Genomic DNA, 15,911 nt, shown 5'->3' with positions numbered 1-15,911 from the left:
TAGGCTAAAGTTGGGATACTTTAGGCATCAATAAGAATTAATCAATATAGTTCACAGCAATACTAAAAAAATTTTTTAAAGTCCTCATTGGTCACATATAGAGGAATTTATTATTTTGAAAAATGGTAAATATGATTAAAAAATCACACATTTCAACTTGCCTTTTCTGGACAAACTGTATCTCAGAATAAATAAATACCTAATGTGAAGAAGAATATTTCTCTCTGTAGAAGTATTCTCACAAGTAAATGAAGAAGCGATGATAGCATGAGAATATCACTATTTTAAGACCCTTAATAAAATAATATATCTAGATAGTTGTCATCAATGGTCACTAATACCCCAAAAGACAGAACTTGACAATGTGTGCCTCTTGATGGAATTAATGCCACCACCTATGAAACTCATACCAATTCAAGATACCACCAGATCATACCTCTAGATTCAATTCCAGCTTACAGAAATCAGGAAATAAAGGTGGAGAGATGAACATGTTACATGACACCACAGGGATTTAATTAGCTTATACAGTGTGTGGAAACTTCTATAGGACAAAGGAGTCAGTTTATTGAATAAATTCCATGGATGGATAGGAGGGAGGGGGAGAGAGAAAGGGAATAAGAGAGGAAGAGAGGGAGGAAGGGAAGAAGTAAAAGGAAGAGAAGAATTTATAGATTAAAAAAATTTAAGAGACATATTAACCAATTATATTATTTTAAAAGTCCTTAGAGATACACCAAAACATATATGGATGAAATGATGTGACGTCTGGGAGGAGAGAAAGTAGATAGGGGTAGGGATGAGACAAAATTGGTCATGAGTTAAAACTGTTAAAGATAAGTGGTGGGAACATGGGATTTTTAAAAAAATACTTTTCTATTTTTGTATATGTTTAAACTTGTCCAAAAAAAAAGATACTGGCTACTAGTCTAAGATATGTGCACACTGAATTGTAAGGTATATGAAAATGATGAAGACTAATGATTGGATTACAGGATTACATACAAAAATCACTCAAGGAATTATTCCAAACCATGCTATAAACGAAACTGCTGTGTTCTTATGTACTGGTACTCATTCTTCAAGAAAAATTGACTTTTGAACGCAGAGAGGAAAGTCTAATTAATAAAGCATGGAATTTTCACTTTTTTCCTTAAGTAATCCAAATACACTCTCAAATGCCTCTTACAGTAACATTAATGATTGTATTAATTCTTCTTTTAAGCTATACAAACACTTTGATTACCTCTAGAGGAAAGAGGTAAAGAGAAATGGCTTCTGCTTAAACACACACACAAACAGAAAGCAGAATTCGGAAGTAACTAACACTCAAAGTGATGCTTAGATGACAGAGTTCATAATATTAATTCCATTATTATTTTCTCAAAAAGGAATCAATGTGAGGCAAAACATGATACCCTTGTTGAAATCTGCATCACCTACCTACCTTATTATCAAGTTTTCTTGCTTCCATTTCAAACAAGACAACTCTGTTATCCTTTATTTCTTCAGCTGAAATCTATGAGTAGACAAGGTAAGTGAAAGAACATGTTTTGGGGATTTTGATATACTCAGGAAGTACAGAATTATTCTGTTATCTAATGGTATATAAAGTCTATACTAATATGTGAATTCTAAAAGGTTTAATAACAAAATGGTACCATTAAGAAAGATTTATCACTATTTCTTTTATGCATGTGAAATAAATATTTTCCCAAAATATGCCTAGTCTGCATTATGCAACTTCCTTTTTAATGCTGTTGCCCAAACTGGATCTTCCCTCTTCCAGTGAAAAATCAAAGCCCTGGAAGATTGCACAACACTAGTGAGAGCTCTCCAAACATTGAGAAGCATGAGTAAATCACACACTATAAATTCAAATATCGGATCAATATTTTCATCCAAGGTAACTGAAAGACTTATTCTACTAAAAATAAATTCCAGGCTATCATGACCCCAAAAGCAATAAAGCTAACTACTGATAATGATCTCTGTCCCACACACAGAAGTCAACACCCTCAAAAGACTGAACATTCTTATGCCTCAGGAATCTAAACTAGGGCAAAACAGCTGCTCAGAGAAATGTGTTTGATAATCGCAATAATCTTCAAACACGGTTTTCTCAGAGAGCCAGCCTTCTCAGGCAGAGCTAAAGTAAAACAACTATCTCTTCAGGCAGTGATTACCTGGACAGAAACTCTAGAAGATAAAATATGTAAAAGCATGGCATTATGTAATTTGAAATCTGAAACAAGATAATGCATATATTCATTTGCCCAGGTCCAGTAATCAGCAATGGAAAATTTGGACAGCAAAGTGCAAGCACAAAAGAAACATGGTTAAGAGTTAAGAGGTTCAATGGCCATGTCATAATACGAGATCATTCTGGAATCAAAACCATTACGCAAAGTCTCTGCCATGTTTGCTTTGTTGAGAGCCAAATTGATCCATTCAGATTATTAAGTAATTTGCTTCCCACTTGGGAATTTACGCTTCCATCGGGAAGAGGCAAGCATTACCAAGATGTGCCTGACTCTATAGGCAGCTTAAAAAACTCAAAGAAGGGATTCCCACACTGCATTTTTCTTTCTTTTTGGCACAACACAGTTTCCAGTTGTGATCACTTTAACGCAAGGCAACATTCAGGATCAAATGATAAAGCATGGCTGTGGAATATTTGTCTGATATACACAGTTTCCAGTTGTGATCACTTTAAGGCAAGGCAACATTCAGGATCAAATGATAAAGCATGGCTGTGGAATATTTGTCTGATATACACAGTTTTAGCACGTCCTATTATGCTAAATCTTCGGAGGAAAAAAGACAAAAATCTTATCGTTACCGTAATGCTTCCTTTCCCTGCAGGTCTGCCATTTTTAAGCACCAGTGGTCGAGTTAGTTTCTTACTGGAAACAATCTGTTAAAATTGGAAAGTGATAGAAAGAGCTATTTCACTTCAACATGTGAATGTTTAGATTGAAATGGTTTCAAAAAGGGTTGAGTATAAAGTTCACTTAAAGTCATTAGAAATGGAAACATTAAGTCCATTCCTTAAAGACTTAGAGATTATAAAACACATCTACACCCACTGCAAAAGATTTCCAAGGAGCCAATCCGGATAGATAAAATCTCCCCACCCACTAGTTTCTTTATCAACTACTTCAAAGTTAAATCCTTCCTTGTAATGAAAAAAGAGGGCCAGATTCTCATCATATACAAATCACTGAGCTGAAATGAAACCCCTGTAGGTAAAACGTAGGTCTTAGAATACTCAATAAATGGGATTCAATTTTTCAGCTGAAACATAACTTCAGTATATAATCCCCACAAGATATCATTTTGATTAAAATAATATAGTAGACCTAGGTACTCTCAAATAGATCCATTTCTCAAATTTATTATAATTTTAGATACACTGTGATTTTTTCCCAATCAATACTTCTTTAATTTTCTCTTTGATACTATTTATCAAAGTTTGAGAAAATTGATCAGCTCCATGTTGTCCTTGAGACATAGGAAATAACATGATCTCCAAAAAATTCAACACTAAAAAATAAACTCATAAAAGACAAATCTTAGAAATAGATGTCACCCACTGAAAAAAAATGACTCCTCCCTCCTGAAGCCTTCCCTATTCTATCATAAATGGTCATGATCTCTCCTTACAAGTCAAACTGAGCTAGAAGCACAATGGTGAGCCCACAGACACACCCCTGTTCTGACCCAACCTGTAATGTCCTAAAAAAACAGACAATTAAGCAACTACAATAAAATATGGTCAGTGTTAAGGTAGAAGCGGTAGAGAGGACCAAGCGAGCACACGGAGGTGATCCAAACTACTCTAGGGCGTCAGAGAAGGCTTGCTAGGGGGAGTAAGGTCCATACCTAAGGTTAGAGGAGGAGCAAGCCAGGTAAAGGGATGGTGCTGGGGCCGGGATGCGGGGGGGGAGGTGGGGAGGGTGGGCTCAAGGGGCACCAGTCATGCTAGTTAGAACATCGGAGAAGCTGCTGTTACTTTGACAGCATTTATGACTTAAACAAAAGAACAATACTGTACTGAAATCTGCAAACAGCAGACAAGCAGTTAGAGCAATGGTATTATTTATTGAAATGTTGAATGAAACACCCATACACGCATGGTCCCTATCCTCATGAAAAATAAGATAAATTCTATAATGTTCAAGCAAAACATACTAATATATGAACTCAGTCTTTAAAGTAATTACAGCGTTTTTCAACTTTAGCAATTAAACTAATGAGCACTTATCAGAAACACCCAATTCTTTGGTTCAAATTTAGACAAAACATTTATACTATATATACTCACTTGTCCAAGGGTACATTCACATTCTCCTAGGAAGTCATCATCACTCAGCTCGATAGTTTTGTTGTCAATGTCATAAATCCCAAATTTCAATTTCTGAACCACTTCAAAGTAGTAATCAATAATAAATGTCTTGGAAAATTTGGGATTCAAGCAATTCTTAATCCTTTCTGTGCGGTCAACCTATATTCACTCCCCCAAAATAAAAAAGTTTCTTCAGATCAAAAGTGCATGTGTTTAATATCTTTACTACTACATGTAACTAAATACAGGCATGGTAGCTAAAGGAAGTGTTTATATGTGTATGAAAAATTTCACAATCAAGGACAAACTTGCCCAAAAAACTGCAATAACAGATGAGATGGTTTTATTATTTTTAACATTTTTAATAAACTCTTCATATTATCAAAAGAGCAATACAGATTGCTTTTCACCTACAAGTATTTAACATTACCTCATACCACTGTTGACCACTCGTATTCAAAAATAACACACACAAAGGGTCTGACTTTGACCCTACATCTTTATCCAAAAGATTGTCACAGGAAATATTCAGTTCCACCTTTGTGACACACTGGGCAGCCATCTCTTGAGCTGTAAGAAAAACAAAGAAATGAGAAAGCTGGTGAAATGGTGCCTTTAAGAAGCACATGCATTCCTTGGGAATTCCCTGGCAGTCCAGTGGTTAGGACTCGACACTTTCACTGCCAGGGCCTGGGTTCGGTCCCTGGTCAGGGAACTAGGATCCTGCAAGCTGCGCGGCATGGCCAAAAAAAAGAGGCACATGCATTCCTAATGAAGTATCTGAATTCTTAAGACAAATTGTCAGAATAGGATAACAGAGTGAACTTGCTAGAATAAGACTTTGTTATATGTGCTTCCAGGCAATTCAGATGTCTTATTAGCCCATGCCAGTGATATTGTTTCAGTCAGATTCTCTTGCTGGGATAAAACTCATTTACTGTGTGACAATAAAATGAAGCTTTGAAGATGGCAAAAAAGACATATTAATCTTTTCATCACTACAAATTTTACCATTCAGAAAAAGTCCAAGTATAATCTTGATCCTTCTTTTAAACATAGCCTTCTGCTATAAAACAAAACAGATTAAACCTCAACCTTAATTTTATCTTTGTTTATCTGACAAGATACTGAGTAAGATATTTGCCATTTTCAAGGAAATTTTGGCTAAGACCCAAGCCTGGGGAATAAAAGACCCCAAACACCCCTCCCCTCCTCACCCCATCCCCGCACATTTTACAGCAGTGGTTCTCAAGCTTTGCTGCTTTTGGAATCACCAGGGGAGCTTTCAAAGCCACGGATGCTGGTGTCCCACACAAAGAGATGTAATCTAATTGGTTTAGGGTGCAACCTGGGCATTGGCTCCTTGGATGATTTCCATGTGCAGACAAGGTTGACAAACCCACCATCCTACAGAGAGCATCCAGCAAATAGGCATGGCTCATCTTTCGTCAAGACTTGCTAAGAAAGACCAGAGTTAGCCTAACTTTCACCCAGCCCTCCTTGCCCCAACCTCCAATCATTATATGAAGAAGACTGGGGAGACGGAGGATTAGCTGGGGGCTGGCCCTGAGAGATGATGCAGTGTTGAGGGTGATCTACTTTCCTTCCTGAACCCAGGGAAAGAAAGGGCCTGCAGGTGTCACCAAGAAGAGGAAGAAGACATTACATGCCCCAGCTGGAAGTCCACTTAGCCACCTGTCTAAAGCAAAGTGGAGGTTGCAGGTTCTGGAGGCAGAAAGGTACCTCCTCCCCTAGAGCTGCTGGCAACATCCTTAGAATGTGGAGTAAGTAGTTAGTGCCCTTGTCTTCCACTCTGAGATTTAGCTTACATTCTGGGACTACAGGAACAAATCTACTCATCATCTTGTTAGATTCAAACAGGATTTCTGTGCTGTACAAAATGTGTGATCAGTTCTGAAATAATAAGGATCACTATTAGAAGAGCTCTTTGGCAGTGTCAAAAAACAACTCATATCTTATAGAAACTAAATACTCTGTTAGACTCTAAAAACAGCAGCAATCCTCAATGTGTGTCAAAAAATGCAATACTAGCATTTAAGATTCCTAAATTAAACAGAATAATAAGGTAGGTTTTGTAGTCTTAGTAGCTAAAAATTCCTTTTAAAAGCCATGATATATGTATGTCCCTTCACCTGAGAAGAGAATTATTCCCTAATAAGCAACAAACTTCACAAATTCCCAATTTGCTTCCTAAATTCCCTACATAGGGATGTTGTAGTAAGACTAAAACTACTATGGCCTTTTACTATGAAGTCAGATTTTTTTTTTTTTGGCCACTTTACATGCATCAAAATTATTAAGTGGTAAAATACACGGTACTGACAACCTGTACGAAAGATACTAAGGTCAAGGAGAAATCAATAAAGCAGACAGAGGAGAATTAACAGTACTAAGAGTGCAGGTGAGACTGACACTGCCCAGGCTTTGAAATCTCATTTAAACAGATGAAGAGGGAAACAGCACAGGGACAGGAAAGAACAAGACAAGAGAAGCGAGCATCTGTGTCGGGGAAAGCCAAGCAAGACAGAAAGCAGGGCAAGTTTAGAGTGTCCTGAGAGCCAGGTTGAAGGACTCAGTAGGTGCGTAAGAAGGCACCACTGCAAGTTTTCAAACTGGGGATAACAGGATGAAATGGTTTATTTTAAAATAAAATAAATAAAATAAAAGTAAATAAAATAAATTCAACAGACAAATGGATAAAGAAGATGTGGTACATATATATAATGGAATATTACTCAGCCATAAAAAGGAACAAAATTGGGTCATTTATAGAGACGTGGATGAATCTAGAGACTGTCACACAGAGTGAAGTCAGAAAGAGAAAAACAAATATCGTATACTAACGCATATACACAGAACCTAGAAAAATGGTACAGATGAACCGGTTTGCAGAACAGAAATTGAGACACAGATGTAGAGAACAAACATATGGACACCAAGTGGGGAAAGCGGCAGGTGGTGGTGGTGGTGGTGGTGGGATGAATTGGGAGACTGGGATTGACATGTGTACACTGATATGTATAAAATGGATAACTAATAAGAACCTGCTGTATAAAAAAATAAATAAAATTCAAAATAAAATGTCACTTGTGTCAAACCTCTTCTAATTTTATCTTGGAATTTAGAACACTCCAATATATAAAGAAAGTCTCTTCATCTGGTAATACGCAAAATACAGAATTTACCAAAATTAGCATGTCTTCACACCAATTTAATTCAGAAGATTAGTTATTTATTTTCTGAAATATATACAATACTAGAGGTATTTGCAATAATAGTGTGAATACAATCACCATTCTTTCTCACTTTGATTTATGAAAAAAGAAAAAGTGCTAAAAACATAATAAGAGGCAAGAAGAAACTAGTAGGAAAGGGCAGATACCTCAAAACTCAAAAGCACAGAGACAATGGTCCAGGGACTTTGAAGCTATGCACAACCATGAAGTCTCTGGCATACTGACACTGGGGCCTCATCCTCAATCTCTTCTTCCTTTAGATTGTGCATGCCTAATTCTCCTCTTCTGTGCCTTTGACTAGTACCTCTTCCCCTCCCATCCAAGAAACTGTGAGCATCCCTTTAGGCTCTGTCACCTCCTGACCTTTGGCTACCTTTACTTCTCTGACCTGACCCCTCTCAAGGCTTCAGCCATCCACTTGGCATAAGGTACTCCCAAACCTATATCTTTCACCCCTGTCCCTATGCACAATTACTTTTACCCTATTTTACATCTACTGTTTTCAGCCCTGAAGCATCCTCCTTTGATTGGCCCCTTCCTCTTCATTGCCTCATTTCATAGGCTCATATGAAGCGAGCTGGGGTCCCCCTGGGGCAGCTGGAATGCGGCCCAGCAACATCAGCAGTACATGCCTACAGTGTTTCTCAAATTGTGTGGCTCACAACAGTAATAGGTATCTCCCTCCTAAAAAAAGTGGGAAAAGGGTAACATGTCAGTAAATCCAAGAGCTGCTACACTACTTGTAAGTCCCAAGTCAAACCAACAGGTGTATATATTAAGAGGTTACTGTATACCCATTACTATGCTAAGGATGGGGGTGAGGGGCATGATACAACAATAGAAGACCTTAGTGCTCATTATAAGTGTACCAGGTGATCCAATCACTCAACACTGAATATCTTCTATGCGTTGTAAATACAGAGGGTGGAGGGATGCAAAAAAAAAAAAAAAAGGCGAAATAAATACCTAGCTATCTCTATATACATAGAAGTATAAAACTGTATGGGGCAGACAGAGAGCAACAAAAGGCCTCAGAGGTTTTGTTTGGTTTTGTTTTTGCGGTACGCGGGCCTCTCACTGTTGTGGCCTCTCCCGTTGCGGAGCACAGGCTCCAGACGCGCAGGCTCAGTGGCCATGGCTCACGGGCCCAGCCGCTCCGCGGCATGTGGGATTCTCCCGGACTGGGGCACGAACCCGTGTCCCAAACCCATGTCCCCTGCATTGGCAGGTGAACTCTCAACCACTGCGCCACCCGGGAAGCTCACATCACTATCTTTCTTAAACAAATGTAACCAGAATAAGAGCTGAATGGTTTATATTTACATCACAGCAGTTCCTCTTCAAGAGAGCCCATTAGATTGTAAATTACTTAAGGCTAAGAAAGTATTTGCTCTGTGCTAGACAGTCTCCACACACACAGATTTACATGGGGGTCATTGGATCTCAGTGTTCTCTGAGCACACTGCTGGACCATCTTAAGGGAGCAAAACTAATTCTCAGGAATACACCACACTTAATATCCAAGACTCTGGTATCAAAAAACTTACAATAAAGAAAATTACACTACGTTTGACCAGTATTCAGAAGACAGTGATGCCCACATTGTTACTTAATCCCAACCATGGGATACTAGAGATGGGCATAGGGAATTAGGTCAAATACAGAAGCACAAAAAACAGAGAAAGGGGCATGCTTTCTTTTCAATGTGCAAAAGGGACCACAAGAGGTCACTGGCTCAGGAGTCAGAAAACCTGGACTACAGTTCTGTGTCAGTCACACCATAGGTGGGTAAATGCTGCAGCTTCTCTAGGCCTCAGGGTTTTTCAATCGTTAAATCTAAGAGTGAGTCAATCACTTTAACCTGTAAGGCTGCTTCCAGTTAGTGTTCTATGACCTTAATTTAATTACAGTGAACATGACACTTGTTTAGGAACTGGTAGTTAAGGAGTAGGAAAAAAAAACTTTTTAAAAGGGGGGAAGAGAAAGTTTATAATAACCAAGGAGAGAAATAAAAGGAAAAGGATAAAGTTTTCCAAACTCAGCCTCTATCTCCCACTATTGAAAAAGCTGTATCTGAAAAAAATATTTATTCAGTTACTCTCGCACTGAAGGAGGTACCTTTGCTTGAAATTGTTATTCAATCCCCCAACCCAAGATGACTGGAAAAAATAATGCATATCAACAAACAAAACAGAGGGCCCAGTCTATTAAGTACATGCAGCATAGTAAGGAAGTAAATTTTACTACCATCCATGGAATTTCACATTATTAAACTCTCAGTTCATATCATGGCAGCAAAGGGAATCAGCTTTTGGCCACCGTGTGTTTTTTAAATGAATTTCCAGATTCTTCAGTTATACTGAACAAAATCTAAATAGATCTATTGCTGATACCTGAACATGCAGAATTGGAGACAGCAGGAGTTAATATGAAAGTGTTGACGCTTGATCACTCTTTTCTTCCTTGAACACAAGGAGTAAGTGCAGTTCTACCCTGTCCTCATTGCTACAAAGTAAGCAATCAACTAAGGCCCCTTCCTTGATTTCTCTATGAAATCTCACCTGTTCTATGATTCATAGCAGGCGACAGAATTTACTTAACATGTGTTTCAGGTTATACTGCTTTACTAATCCCTTGGCTGTTGTATATACATTTTAGAAATTAACTGATTATATTTTCAAGCGTATCAAATGAACAGTTCATCATAGGTGCACTGAGTGATGTGTTAATAAAAGTTAGAAGCAGTGGGCTTCCCTGCTGGCGCAGTGGTTGAGAGTCCACCTGCCGGGGACATGGGTTCGTGCCCCGGTCCGGGGGGATCCCACATGCCACGGAGCGGCTGGGCCCGTGGGCCGTGGCCGCTGAGCCTGCGCATCCGGAGCCTGTGCAAAAAAAGTGACAACATCTCAGTATTGCCTCACCTTACGAAACATGCATCTTGGCAAAGTTAGCTACACAGTACCTACCTCACCTACTTAAGTGAATCATCTTTTACCAAAAACTGCCTTGATAAAAATCAGAGCTGCATCCCCTAGGAGAAAATTCCAGGATGCTCAATTGAAAATTTTGTTAAGTTACAATAAAGACTCAGTAAATCTGCTGGCCAGCTGTGCAGCAGGCAGTTAGACATTATATTAAGGCACAGCAACCTGCTCAGATTGAATTCCCTTGGGGTTCTCATTCCCCTCACGGCATTTTAAGAACTTCCCACCTTCTGCAATCTCCCAGATGTTGGACCAGAAATCAGAACGTCTCACCTACCCTTATTATCCAACTGTGCCCAACTCTGAAAGAATGCTTTCTAAAACTTGGCTCCCTCCTCTTCTCAGCTGGGCACATGTACTATCTAATTGGGCAAGACAGGCATTTCACATTTTAATATTACATGCTCCTCTCTAGTTCACGGTGAACAATGACATGAAAATTCTTTCCACTTAAAACTGCAACAATTACAGAGTTTAAAAGCTTGGTTTGTCCTCAGGGTTTAAAAGTTTGTATGTTGAGAAAGAACTGTTGAGATGTTTATACACTTCCTGATTTCAAGAATATTCATTTTATGTTTGCTTAGTATACACATTCCAGCTGTTTTTAACTTTCTGGCAAATCGCTTTATATTTCCCAATCATGAACAGTTTAATAGTACTATTCATTCACTCAACACTCATTCAATAAATACTTACAGAATGCCTGTGTGTCAGACACTGTTCTAAGGGATTAGGAGTCAACAATGAACAAAACAGACAAATATCCCTGCCCTCATGTGGTTACACTGTAGGGAGATATATAGTATGATAGGTGATGGTAAGGGCTAAAGAGAAAAACAAAGCACAGAAGGGAAGCAAGAAGTATTGAAGGTGGAGTGTCATTTTAGTATTTTATCGACTTATTTTGACAATACCATTGAAAAATACTTCTTAAAATTTTCCCTTCTTTTTAAAAAATTCTGACCCCTAAGCAGATTGTACATTGGTTTTTCCACTAAGTGTTTCTAGAGAAGACAAAAGCTTAAACTTGGGGTGTGGATAAGTTAGATTGTGTCTACCAAGCAGTGCATTATGAAGCCATGCGATAAAGGCCCTGATGGTGAAACGACCTGTTGGAAAGTTGGAGGTTTGGGTGAGCTTCCTGCATGGATTGCTCAAGGGGTGTTCTTCCTGTGGACCAGGAACACAGAATCTCTAAAGAAACCCTTTGCTCTTAAGATGTAATTTACATATTTGCTTTCAGTTGAAATAACTGAAAATATTAAATCTAACAGTTGTTTGTCTAATATAGAGAGTGTCATACGTATTTAAGTTGTGTATTTTTATAAAGTAAGCCAAATACCAAGAAAGGGGGGAGAGGGAGCAGAAAAATTTCTCCTTACAGTTGCAGATATCTATTTTAACATCTACTATCACCTTAGGGTCTAGAGGCATGGTAAGCTAAATGCTCAGAGTATTCAAGTAGCCTGATGACAAGGTATATTGCAACCACACTGCTGCTTTGGTAATTTTCACAGGAACCAGACATAATACATCCACTTGGTAAGAGGATATTTCAAAATTATTTGCCAAGATTAATAGGCAGTATGTCACATTTTTCATGGAGAAACAGCGTTAGTATGCTATCCATCTAATTTATATTGGTAAATTTGACTATTACATTGACTATTTTAATGTCTTTTTAAAAATTATGATTGCATACTAATATGCTGTTATATATTAAAAGAATAAACAGTCTCTCCAAAAGAATCCCAATACCCTGCCCCCACAGCTTCCTCAAATATATTTAAACCAGCATAACTGGCTTAAATGTAGTTATCATAATCTTATCAAAAAGTAGAGTAGTGATCATTCTGTAAAGTATAAAAATATCAAATCATTGTTGCACCTAGAACTAACATAGTATAGTAGTACTTCAATTTAGTAGCACTTCATCATATTGTAATACTTCAATTGAATAAATAAATAAATAAATAAAACATATACATAATGTCTGCCTTCGATCATCATATTAGAAACTTAAATAATGTAGTCAAATAAAATCTATGATACTTTACTTTTAGGTACTAATTTGAACCTCCTTCTAGCAGTCTTTTAACAAATCTTCTACCAAGTATTCTACCTAATTGTTTGGACTTTAACCCGATTAGCAATCCTTATAAGGTAAGTAAGAACATAAAGGGAAAATATTGGTGGGAAGGAAGCTGGCCTGTAGGTAATAATGGGTACATTAAAGGAATGGCCAAGTTTGGACTCTTCAAACTTGTTGAGTGCCACCAATGAAAGTAGTATTTATCCTTGCTAAAAGATCCACCTAAAAGATCATGCTTTTGATGAGCAGTGGTGGCTAGTCACAAATCCTTGAAGGTCAAATGTTATTTAATCATATTTCACATCCTACACTAACTCTCTTGGTTTTGCTGACAGGCATACTTTCTAGCATAATACATCACTGGCTAAAGAAAGTTTTGAAAAAGAAAGAGAAAAGAAAACTCTAATAGTAAGAAAAAAGCACAGCAATAACCAAGAAAGAAAGAGGGCAAGGAACACTATGTCTAAAGCTATACCAAAAACTGACAGGAGTTAGGGTACAGTATGAATTTGGTATCTGAACCCAGGCTACAAAGGAAGTATTCAGGGCAAGAGTGATACCACTGTAAAGAGTATATAAAAATACGTAATACTTAGGTTGCCTTAAATTTATGTGGAAATGAAGACCATTGTTTATAAAGTGTTCACAGCTATAGGTAAAATTAGGAGAGGCGTTCAGTCATTAAGCAACCCTTAAAAGGCAAAAAACCATTTTGTTTCCCCCGTCCTGAAATCTCCTGTCCTTCTCCTTTCTTAGGGGCTCAATCTGAGAGAAGAAATCCTGAAAGGGAACTGCACACTTGACTGTGGGGTTATGCCAGGCACTGTGCTGAATGCTGTGCAGTGCTGAAATGCGGCTCCCCCTCAGAGGCAGAGAGCCTCAGCATGGTCCAGTCCCAGACACCTACGTCTCAGAATGTTTTCAGCCCAGAGTGGGATGCATTTCTCCAATTCATCAGCTAAAAGGAACTGCGTTTTTAAAAATTCTCACAAAGGCAAAAGAGTGGCCCTGGGTACCATAGATTAATCTATTGATGTGCCTATAATTGCCATCATACATGTCATCTGTTCTCAGTTCTCCATTCTTTTCTTATCCTTTTCTGCCTCCCTCTACCTATGCTCGAGGCCCACACAAATTGTGTTTGGCTCTAGCTGGCAGCACTCAGAGCTGGAGTTTGCTGTCCTCAATTAATGACAACAGCAGGATATATGTAGCTATATATAGCTTACCACTATGTGCCTGACACTTTGCTAAGTGTAGTCCAAAAATGATCTTATTTAATCTTTATAACAACCCTATGACAGAGGAGGTATTTTATCTCCATTTTACAAATGCAAAAACAGGCCCTAAAAGATTAAGTAACCTGCCCAAGGTCATACAGCTAACAAATATCAACGTATAGATCTCATACCTAGAGTAATAATGTTCTTTACATTAAGCCATAAAGCCTGTGCTCAGAAATCATACAAATGTGAATTTCAACTCTAATGCTACCACTTACCATTTGTGAAGTTTGGTAAATTATTCAATCTGAGTTTCCTCGAGTATGAAATGTAATAGCAATACCACTTAAGTTGGCGGCTGTGAGCACTACTAAATGAGCTAACATATATAAAAGTTGTCGGGCAGTGCTTGTGGGATACTGTAATCAATACTCACTGCGTTCAATCCCACCCTTCCTTCTATTTGATTATCAGTTATAGAGGCAGCCACGAAAAGATAACACCAAGGATAAGCAAAAATTGTGGATCATCATCAAGCACAACGTCAGTGGTAGGCTTGCTCGGTCTCCCAGAGGTTCTGGCACTGCAAAACTAATGTAACCGCACTTCCTCCACGCCCTGGTGCGGTGAGCCCCAAACAGAAGAAATTCGTAGCTGGAGCCTGAACTGGAGCCGCTAGGATACGCCATCTCGCAACCTCCTGCTTTACACCAAAATCAAGAATCACCTTTGCCCACCCCACCTACCTAGCAGCTTCCCCTGGGACCATCGCCTACTCTGAGGCCCACCCCATTCCTCTGGGTATTCGCTAAGGCAGAGCGGGACGCGTGACCCAGTACCTCTCCGGGCTAGGAGCTGCGGCAATTTCTGGGCGTGTCTCCCTTCCCTGGGCCGCAGGCCTGACTCCCCGCCTGGAGGATCCCGGGCACCGCCCGCCCAGGTGCACTAGCACCAGGTCCAAGAGGCACCTCGCGGCCCGGAGCTGAGCCCGGAACTCTGGCTACACCGGGAGGCGCGGGGCAACCCTGGGTCTCGGCAGGCCGCCGACCTCGAGTCCAGCGGATCTAGAGGCCCCGCGCGCCCCGGCCTATCCCTGGCCGCGCGTAGCCCAGGATGCACTTACAGCGCGAGGTCAGGGCGGGCCGAGTCGCGCGGAGCCTGCGGGCCCGATTCTCCCGACCCGGACTCTTCTCCTGCCCCAGTGGATCGGTGGGTTGCGGGTGGCCCGCCACTCCGGGCCCGAAACAAAAAGAAGTCCGCACTCACTTCTCCGTCTAAGGTGTAGAAGTCGCTCCAAGGTAGAGACCAGGCAGGTACACACCGCGGAACCTCCCGGTCGCCTGGGATTCACGGAAACCTGGGGCGGATCCGGCTGAGGGGAGGGGCGGGGCAGGGCTGAGGCCGGCTCCGCCCATCCCGGCCACTGCCTGCCCAGAGCTCGTAGACACTGATCTGTTCCTGTAGGTTGATGCTTCAGGGGTAGTAGATCGCTTGCTTACCGAAAACTCCAAGTTGACTTAAGGCGTTTAAGTAAGTTATTTGGTGCACCAAAATAAGTTCCTGAAAATAAAAGAAGTTATATTTGAGAAAATTTATACCACAAGCTGAACCAGGAAAGAACCAGCTTCAGCATGAAAGTAGTGAAATGCTAACTACTAACCATTCTTATTTAGAGCGCTTTCAATGTGCAACTATCAGAGTCATTTGATATTCTTAATTTCATTTAATCCTCACAAATTTGTAACGGATTAGTGCCATTATCCCCATTTCGCAAGTGAGAAAAATATGACTAACTGGAGATTTGATAGCTAAATAATTGGCCTATTTGCCCAAAGTCACAGATTCAGAGTAACCTCTAAGCGCCCCACTTGACTGCGACTTGATGCTGCTTGAGATTAAACTACTATGGAAAATATTGCTCCATCTGACTGCTTGAAGTTTGAATTTCTGTCCAAAAAAACAGGGACAAAATCAATAGGCAAACACATGGGAAAAAATATTTGCCAC

General features: G+C 39.6%; 1 protein-coding gene across 5 annotated transcripts in view; it reads right to left on the bottom strand.

Annotated features, from left to right (window-relative positions):
- CPNE3 (copine 3) overlaps nt 1–15,911 on the bottom strand; it is a 48,170-nt gene that overhangs the window by 26,995 nt on the left and 5,264 nt on the right. For 2 of the 5 annotated variants that reach the window (XM_060127598.1, XM_060127599.1), the window contains exons 2-6: nt 15,171–15,464; nt 4,779–4,918; nt 4,328–4,507; nt 2,843–2,917; nt 1,448–1,519 (exon numbers count right to left, since the gene is read on the bottom strand). In XM_060127598.1, coding sequence (XP_059983581.1) covers nt 1,448–1,519; nt 2,843–2,917; nt 4,328–4,507; nt 4,779–4,910 — 459 coding nt within the window. In that variant the 5' untranslated portion in view covers nt 4,911–4,918; nt 15,171–15,464. The other 3 variants (XM_060127600.1, XM_060127601.1, XM_060127602.1) reach the window with 3 other exon arrangements.

This window comes from Lagenorhynchus albirostris, chromosome 17, assembly GCF_949774975.1.
Source record: "Lagenorhynchus albirostris chromosome 17, mLagAlb1.1, whole genome shotgun sequence".
Lineage (NCBI taxonomy): Eukaryota > Metazoa > Chordata > Mammalia > Artiodactyla > Delphinidae > Lagenorhynchus > Lagenorhynchus albirostris.
Note: the sequence above shows the minus strand (reverse complement) of the source record. Positions and strands in the feature narration are given on the sequence as shown.